Source organism: Macaca fascicularis, chromosome 7 (genome assembly GCF_037993035.2).
Source record: "Macaca fascicularis isolate 582-1 chromosome 7, T2T-MFA8v1.1".
NCBI classification, from domain to species: Eukaryota; Metazoa; Chordata; class Mammalia; order Primates; family Cercopithecidae; genus Macaca; species Macaca fascicularis.
In genome coordinates, this window is record NC_088381.1 from 138140438 (window position 1) to 138149295 (window position 8858).

At 42.4% G+C, this 8858-nt stretch overlaps 1 protein-coding gene across 1 annotated transcript; it reads left to right on the forward strand.

Annotated features, from left to right (window-relative positions):
- Positions 1-512: 512 nt before the first annotated feature.
- LOC102114780 (disintegrin and metalloproteinase domain-containing protein 20-like) lies at positions 513-3092 on the forward strand. Its single transcript, XM_005561643.5, has one exon. The coding sequence runs from the start codon at positions 722-724 to the stop codon at positions 2951-2953; it is 2232 nt and encodes a 743-aa protein (XP_005561700.2). The 5' UTR covers positions 513-721; the 3' UTR covers positions 2954-3092.
- Positions 3093-8858: the final 5766 nt, after the last annotated feature.

Consider the following 8858-nt stretch of genomic DNA (forward strand, 5'->3'; position numbering starts at 1 on the left):
TTAGAATGGTGATCATTAAAAAGTCTGGTAACAACAGATGCTGGAAAGGATGCAGAGAAATTGATACTCTTTTACATTGTTGGTGGGAGTGTAAGTTAGTTCAACCGTTGTGGAAGACAGTGTGGCAATTCCTCAAGGATCTAGAACCAGAAATACCATTCGACCCAGCAATCCCATTACAGGGTATATACCCAAAGGATTATAAATCATTATACTATAAAGGTACATATACACATATGTTTATTGCAGCACTCAAAATTCTTTTAAGGAGAAGTTTCCACTTTCCTTATCATTGGACACGCTTCCCTCTTTTAATTACATGTCGAGTCCTTCTCTCATTTAGGCTTGAGAAAAATGTCCTTAAGTGTCCTAAACTTGCATCAAACCCACTTACTCATCAAACCCCACTTATGACTTCCCTTAGAGGACAAGGGACATTTCAGCTCAGTTATATGCTGCTATTCTCAATTCTTGCCATTTTTTTCCTCTTCCTTTGACCCCCTGGCCTACCTCTCCAGCTCACTGAAAACAGCCTCCCCTGATGAGCACACCATTGTTATGTAATAGCCTAACCCTTCCCACTCACCTATCAGGGGGTGCCAAGCCTGCAGACTCACTCTGCTTTCATCATAACTGCCCTGAGGAGAAGGCTGAAGACTGAGGAATCCTCTTTGTGCCTCCCATTTGATTGCATTTTCTTTGGTCAAAGGTTCCCTTATTCATGGGACCTGCCTGGGTCCAGGACCCCTTGACAGGTGCTCTCTGGCTGCCTGTCCTCTGGGCACTCTTGTCCCAGGTCTATTGTTTTCATGACCCACCAGGATGGCGCTTTACTTCCTCAGAAATTGTGATCCCCAGGAAAGTGCCCCACAGGAGGCGTGGAGTTGAGATGCCAGACCAACTCTCTTACAGCATGCGTTTCCGGGGCCGAAGGCACGTGATTCACATGAAGCTCAAGAAGAACATGATGCCCAGACATTTACCTGTTTTTACTGATAATGACCAGGGGGCCATGCAGGAGGACTACCCTTTTGTCCCGCGAGACTGTTACTATGACTGCTACCTGGAAGGGGTTCCTGGGTCTGTGGCCACATTGGACACCTGCCATGGAGGGCTGCGTGGCATGCTGCAGGTGGATGACTTGACTTATGAAATCAAACCGCTGGGGGCTTCTTCCAAATTTGAGCATGTAGTATCCCTGCTTGTGTCAGAAGAAAGACCGGGAGAGGCTAGTAGATGTAAGACTGAAGAGGAAGAGAGAGATCAAGAATCTGAAAAGGTAAAACTGGCTGAAACTCCCAGAGCAGGCCACGTTTATTTGTGGAGGCATCATAGAAAAAACTTGAAAATTCACTACACGGTTACTAATGGATTATTCCAGCGGAACCCTAATGTGTCACACATAATAGAGAATGTAGTGATTATTAACAGCATCATACATACCATTTTCAAACCAGTTTATTTAAATGTCTATGTACGTGTTTTGTGCATATGGAGTGCTAAGGATATGGTAATGTTTTATAAGATGCCTGTCGAAATTGCTGTAGGAGAGTTTGGTTTGTGGAAATATTATGAATGGTTTTCAGAAATTAAACATGATACCTCAGTTGTTTTTACAGCATATCAAATTGAAAACCGGGACTGTTATACCACCTTTGATGGAATATGCAACCCCAACTGGGGAGCAATGTTTGTGTATTTAATAAGGTATCACTTATTTAAGGGGGCATGTTTAACAGCGCATACACTAGGTCATAACTTGGGCTTGACACATGATTCTGCTGGTTGTTATTGTTTTCGACGAACCAACTGTCTCATGGCCCCTGTTCCTGATCTTAATGATATGATGAGCAATTGTTCTTATGAGCAGATGCAAAACAGGTTGAATAGATGGGATCCTTGTTTGAGTGAACCAAATATTCCATACACTAATTTTCCTTATGTAGCTGATCGTTGTGGAGACAAGATCAAAAATCAGAGGGAAGAATGTGACTGTGGCTCCCTTAAAGATTGTGCCAATGATAGATGTTGTGAGACCTCTTGTATCCTTTCTCTTGGCAGTGTTTGCAATACAGGACTTTGCTGCCATGAGTGTAAATATGCTGCCCCTGGAGTGCTTTGCAGAGACTTGGGTGGTATATGTGATCTACCGGAATACTGTGATGGGAAAAACGAAGAGTGTCCAAATGACGTCTATGTCCAGGATGGAACCCCATGTTCAGCAGTATCTGTTTGTGTAAGAGGAAACTGCAGTGACCGTGATATGCAGTGTCAAGCCCTTTTTGGCTACCAAGTGAAAGACGGCTCCCCAGCGTGCTATCAACAATTGAATAGGATTGGTGACCGATTTGGAAACTGTGGGGTTATTCTACAGCGAGGAGGAAGTAAACCTTTTCCATGTGAAGAAGATGATGTTTTTTGTGGAATGTTGCACTGTAGTGGTGTCAGCAAGATTCCCGGTGGAGGTGAGCACACTACATTTCGTAGTATATTAGTACATGACATAAAAGAAGAAAAATGCTTTGGCTATGAAGCACACCACGGAACAGACTTGCCAGAAATGGGGCTGGTAGTGGATGGTGCAACCTGTGGCCCAGGGAGCTACTGTCTTGAACACAATTGTACTTTTTATCAAGACCTGCATTTTGAGTGTGATCTTAAAACATGCAATTACAAAGGAGTATGTAACAACGAAAAACATTGTCACTGTGTGTTTGGGTGGCAACCACCAACATGTGAACTGAGAGGAACAGGAGGTAGTATAGATAGTGGCCCTCCACCTGACAAACAATATCGTATTGCAGGCAGTATACTTGTGAATACAAATGGAGTACTACTTTTAATATTTGCTCGTTACATCCTTTTTCTGGTTTCACTTCTTTTTGGTGGCTTTTCACAAGGAATAGGATTTACGGAAGAGAAAGTATTGCAAACTACTGAACCTGAGGAGTAAATACTAATGGGAGCCCACACAATGGAGAAAATCACATTGACACTTACTGGGAGTTGTAATCAATAGTCATTATGATGGTTACATCACCTCTTAGCAATTTGATGTCATCTTGAAATAAAATCACTTGGCAATTTAAAAAGGGTCTGTGTGTTTAAATTTACTTAACATTTCCTGTCTGGTCATATTCTCAATACTTATTTAGATGACGGCAGAAACTCCTAGATTCACTAACAAGAGGACCTGTACTCATTTAAGATTTGGAGCTAATGTTTTCTAGATACCCCTGTGGCAAATCCCATGTACACTAATATACATTTGCTCACATTCTTAATTTTTTTTTTTTTTTTTTTTTGAGGCAGGGTCTCTGGTGCGTAGCCTGCCAGGTTGGAGTGCAGTGGCGCAATCTCGGCTCACTGTAACCACTGCATCCCGGGGTTCAAGCAATTTTCCCACCTCAACTTCCTGAGTAGCTGGGATTACAGGCATGTGCTACCACGCCAGATTAATTTTTGTATTTTTAGTAGAGACAGGGTTTCACCATCTTGGCCAGGCTGATCTCAAACTCCTGGCCTCAAGTGATTCACCCACCTCGGCCTCCCAAAGTGCTGGGCACTTGGTACATGCTATCTGCCATCATTTTCATTATTCTCAGTATTTTTGCATTATGCTAAGCCTGGGGAATCCCATATGTAATGTCTCTGACTTTTTGTCTTTACTGTTAAACTATTACAGAAAAGGTCATTATTCACTGATAAATCACTTCTCAATTTATCTGGAAATTAAAGGTATGGGACATCATATTTTAAATCTCCAGGAATTGCCTGAGCCCAGCCTATCTATAAATTACAGGATGGAACTGACAGTCTGATAAATGTACAGACACAAAATCTTACCTAAAGAATCGCTTCAGAAATAGTGCACTAAGGTGGGGTACAGTGACTCACGCCTATAATCCCAGAGATTTGGGGGCCTGAGGTGGGAGGATTCCTGGAGGCCAGGAGTTTGAGACCAACCTGGGCAACATTCTGAGACTCTGTCTCTATAAAATATTTAAAAACAAAAAAAAATTATCCAGGCATGGTGGCACATACCTGTAGTCCTAGCTATTCCAGAGTATGAGGAGGGAGTATCAGTTTGAGACCAGCCTGGGCAACATAGTGAGAATCTATCAACACAAAATATAAAGAAATTAGCTAGGCATGGTGGTGCATGCTTGTAGTCCTAGCTATTCGGGAGGCTGAGGCAGGAAGATCACTTGAAGCCAGGAATTCAAGGCCAACCTGAGCAGGATAGCAAGACCCCGTCTCTAAAAGAATTTAAAAATCAGCCCGGTGGAATAGTGTGTCCCTATAGACCCAGCTACTTGGGAGGCTGAGGCAGGAGGATCACTTGAGACCAGGAGCTGGAGGTTACAGTGAGTCATGACTGTACCACTGCACACCAGCCTGGGTAACAGAGTGACAGTGTATGTGTGTATGTGTCAGTGTGTCTGTGTGTGTGTGTTTTAAAAACTTTTCTCTTGTTTTTAAGGCTTGTCATATCCAACAAGCGGTGATGTTGCAGGTCAAATAGTACAAGGGAGGTGGAGATGTGGAAGAAGCGAAGCATGGGGGACTTCAAGAAGATAGGGATCAGGATAGAAGGGAGGTGAGAATCAGAGGCACAAATAGAGGTAGACAGAAGGGAGGAGGCCTTTGGGAAAGGAAGATCATTGAAGCTGTTGAAAACAGGACTCAAGACTAGAGATTGTTCAAAATATTTCTTTTCTTGGTTTCTTCATACCAAATAAAGTAAGTTATTTGTGGAGTGTCAGCTATTCTGCTACCCTTTTCTTCAAAGGTGACACAACAATGCACAGGTTTGACATGCCCCAAGTTACCAAAGGCACTCCAGTTCAAATTTATACCTGATGAAATCACGCCACTTAAGAATTTAACAGATTGATCAACATTGCACCAGACCATATGTCTACACAGATCTGACCAGGTGTTTGGGTTGAATAGGAGTTTCCATAGTAGAAGAAATTTGAGATAATAGAAGAGTCTTTTCCCACCTTAGGAAAGTTACCTAAACTCTCTGCTCATCTACAGAACTCTGAAAGATGGAAGGAAAATGCTGACTTCAGTCTGACAAAAGGGTACCTAGAAAAAGTCAAAGCATGCAACCACCATGCTATGAAAGAAAGTGAGGTGATGGGACGATCTGTGCAGCAAACTGCCATGGCAGTGTTTACCCATGTAATGAACCTGCATAGCCTATCCTGCACCTCTACCGCTGACCTTAAAATAAAAGTTGGAAATCAAGAACAAAAATAAAAATGAGGGAAAAAAAGAATCAGATACCAACAGCACGGCTGACCATTCCACCCATGGAAATTAGGGTTCTTTGATAATGCTGTCTTTGGCACAAAACTGGGCAGTGTTGGCGTTTTGCACAAAACTATTCCAAGTAACAACACAAAATTATTAAACATATATAAGTTTTTTAAAGTGACTCACATAGAGGTTAAAGGCTTTATTCAATTGAACTACATGAGGGAGTACCTGAAGACCAGGTGATGTCACAAGTGAAGCAGGGTCAAGGTTTTTACAAGATGGGAACGTTCTGAGTAGCTGTCCTTGTCCTTTCAATTTTAGCACCAGTGTTCACCTTAACCAAAATCCATAGATGGAGACTATTCATATTTACTTGTACCTTCTTTGGAGTCTAATAACCAACAGAACAATAATTCTGAGAACCGTCTTTACAAACCTTGTGGGTTTTTGGATAGCCATGGGCTGTGAGAGGTATATAGTTTTTTAAAAAATGGGTTGGGGGAGGGCGCTGGGCATGGTTGTTCATGCCTATAATCCTAGCACTTTGGGAGGCGAAGGTGGGAGGAATACTTGAGCCCAGGACTTTGAGACCAGCTTGGGCAACAAAGCAAGACCCCATCTTTATAACATTAATTTTGTTTTAACTTTAAAAAAATAAAGAGAAGAAGGAAAAATAAAAAGGACAAAAGTGGCAGTCAGGGAGGACCCAGAGCACTTGCTAATGTTTGTTTTAAATCTTTTGCACCTTCATCCCGGGAGGTCAACACTGCTGCACATATCCATTCGCAGTTACCATTGCATTGGGTGGTTCCAAGTGGCTCCCAAGTGAATCCCCTAGTTTCTCCATATAACCCTCCATGCCTCTACTGGGGCTCAGCAGCCTTACCTTCCCTGCTCTTCAGGGTCAATTACTCCTGCCAAAATGACTCTTCTTTTTACCCGCTGGTCCTTGAACAGAAGATATCCCAGATGCCCTGAGGGCAGCTTGCAGGTCTATGGAACTTATGCTGGGTCCTCTGGCAAAGATGCATTCTCTTTGTGGACCAAGACCTGCCTAGAGAACAGGTAGTTGCAAAGAGGGAAGCAGATCAGTGGATCATCAAGTGTAATGATAAGTGAGGCCACCCGGCTTCTCTTCCTTGGCTCTGGGCCCCATATATTCTTTCTATTGCATATACAACACCATGTAGGAATCTCTGACTTAATATACACAATGCATTGTGAAGGCTGGCACTCAATTCTTTCAGAATATTGTTTCTGAGCTGGCACTCTGGCTCTGCCTTCTGCAGGCCATTCTAAGCACTTTAGGAGAATAGATGCTACTAAATATTGAATATATAATACAAACAATATAATTCATTGCTATGTACCATTCCTGCACCTCATACACTAAAGGGTGAATGAATCCTCTATTCATATGCCAAGTTGTATGAGACTCCATGCTTAAAGATCTTACAATCCATATGCCCACAGTAGTGGTGCTGGCTCAAGCTCTATAGACAATATCATAACTAGAATATGTATATTTTCTTGTGTGAACTAATCGCTGGCCCTCCCAGGATAAAAGGGGCACAAAGTAGTCAATGTCTCACTATTTCACTGTTTGTTTTCCTTGAAGAATAGCACCTTCCCAGAAACTCAGCCTTGATCTGTGTCACTGGCAAGTTGGACATTCATGACAGAAGTGTCTTGATTAACTCCCTTGGCAAGTGGGAGTCCATGCTATTGAGCCCAATGTACCTCCATCTCTGCCACTATGGCCACCTGTTTGTGTGCCCCTGGAGAATTCATATAAATGGATATCTTTTCAAGAGTGAGAAGACCCAAAATAATGGTCAAAGCAGAAAGTTTTTATACTTTTAGAAAAAGAACAATAAATTTGTGAAGAAATGACAAGACAACAGTGTAGAGAGCCAAAAGCCTGTGGGTTGTAACCTACTCAGCATTCCACTGGAGGCTATATGATCAAACAACAAACTGTTTGTCATGAATGCAGGATGTAGGCAAACTCACAGCCACCAGAAGGTATGCTGAGTGCAATCACTCCCTGGTACCGTTGTCCTTGAGGTTATCTACTGGAACATCTAAAGACTACTGTTCAGAGAATACAGTGGTGCAGGCCTGCACCGAGTCAAGCAGCCTACTGACAACCACCTCCTTCTCCCTATCTCCTTTTCTCAATAAATATGAAGGAAGCTATAAGCTCAGGGCCCTTGTTCACTAAAAGCAAGGAGCCCCCGACCCCATCATCCAAATATACTCTTTTGTCTTTGTCTTTGTTCATCCCCCTTTGTTCCGTCCAACAGGGACTGGGGCCATGACACAAAAAGATCTAAGCTAGGGACAGTGAATTCCAGGGAAGTCACTAGGAGATGTATTGGTGTGGAATGTCAAGGAGGAGTTATAAAGCTAGTGGGAGATAAGAGTAACTTTAGTTTATTTGTACAGGTCTACTGCAGCAAAAATTTCCAAACCTGGGGATACGGTTATTTTCTTGTCCTGGCACAGGGAAGGCATCTTTCTCCATGGAAGTTTTATGGCTTGCTATATGCAGGAAAAGGCAGGTCAGATAGTCACTTCTGGAACTACAGTTTCCAAAGTGCTTTGAGCTTGAAGTAATCAATACACTAATTTGGCATATTTTGGAGTGGCACACTTTTAACTCCTTTATTTTTCCTGTCTGAAACTTCCGTAACAGTTTCAAATTAAAAGCTGAGTTAGTATTTGCGGAGAGAAGAGTTGTGTTAGCAGCTGAGTGGCAAGGGATCTGCAAAGGGAGAGAAGAACACAGATTAGAAGGAGAATTAATAAGCAGAAAAGCACAATCTAAACACATTTACCCATACTCCATTCAACCAGTCTCCTATCCCTGACAATGGGTCAGGCCAATTGAATGGTTTAGCTTCATTTATATGACGAAGAGTGTTTATCTTGTCTTTCAAAAAGTTCAGATTAGATTCTATTTGTCCCTGGTGGTTTACATATAAGCAGCGTTCCTCACCAATGATTGCACAAGCTCCTCCTTTGTGGGCTGTCATTCTATCCAGGACATGGTGATTCTGAAGTACAACAGAGGCTAAACTGTTAACTTCTGATTGGATTCTTCTCAGTGCTTGCATAGTAATACTGACTTCTGTTCTATTACCATGGAAACATTGAGAATTGCCCTTTCCCTCTCATAAGTTCCAAAGCCTGGGAAAATGGATCTCAGTGTGGAAAGGAACTAGAATTGTGACATATAAGGGGATTTTCTCTAACATCTCATTTAGTACGCTTGTGTGGCATTACTTTATAAACAAAGGAGCCCAAGTTTATAATTTGGCTGGCATTGAAGGAGGAGTGACAAAGTGTCACTTGGTGACAAAAGCATTGGGTATCTGAGTCCCCATCATTCTGACCATGTAGGTGAGAACCCTTCATAGACCTTGTCACCACGCAAGATAAAAAGACCAGTGTGGTTCACAAATAATATCAGAGTCAAATTTGTGACCCAACAGATTGGGGTTTGTTGTGCCTGGTCTTCTGTCATATTGGCATCTGTGAATCTGTATGTGTCCCTGTCAGTCCATAGGAGCAGAACAGATTGCACA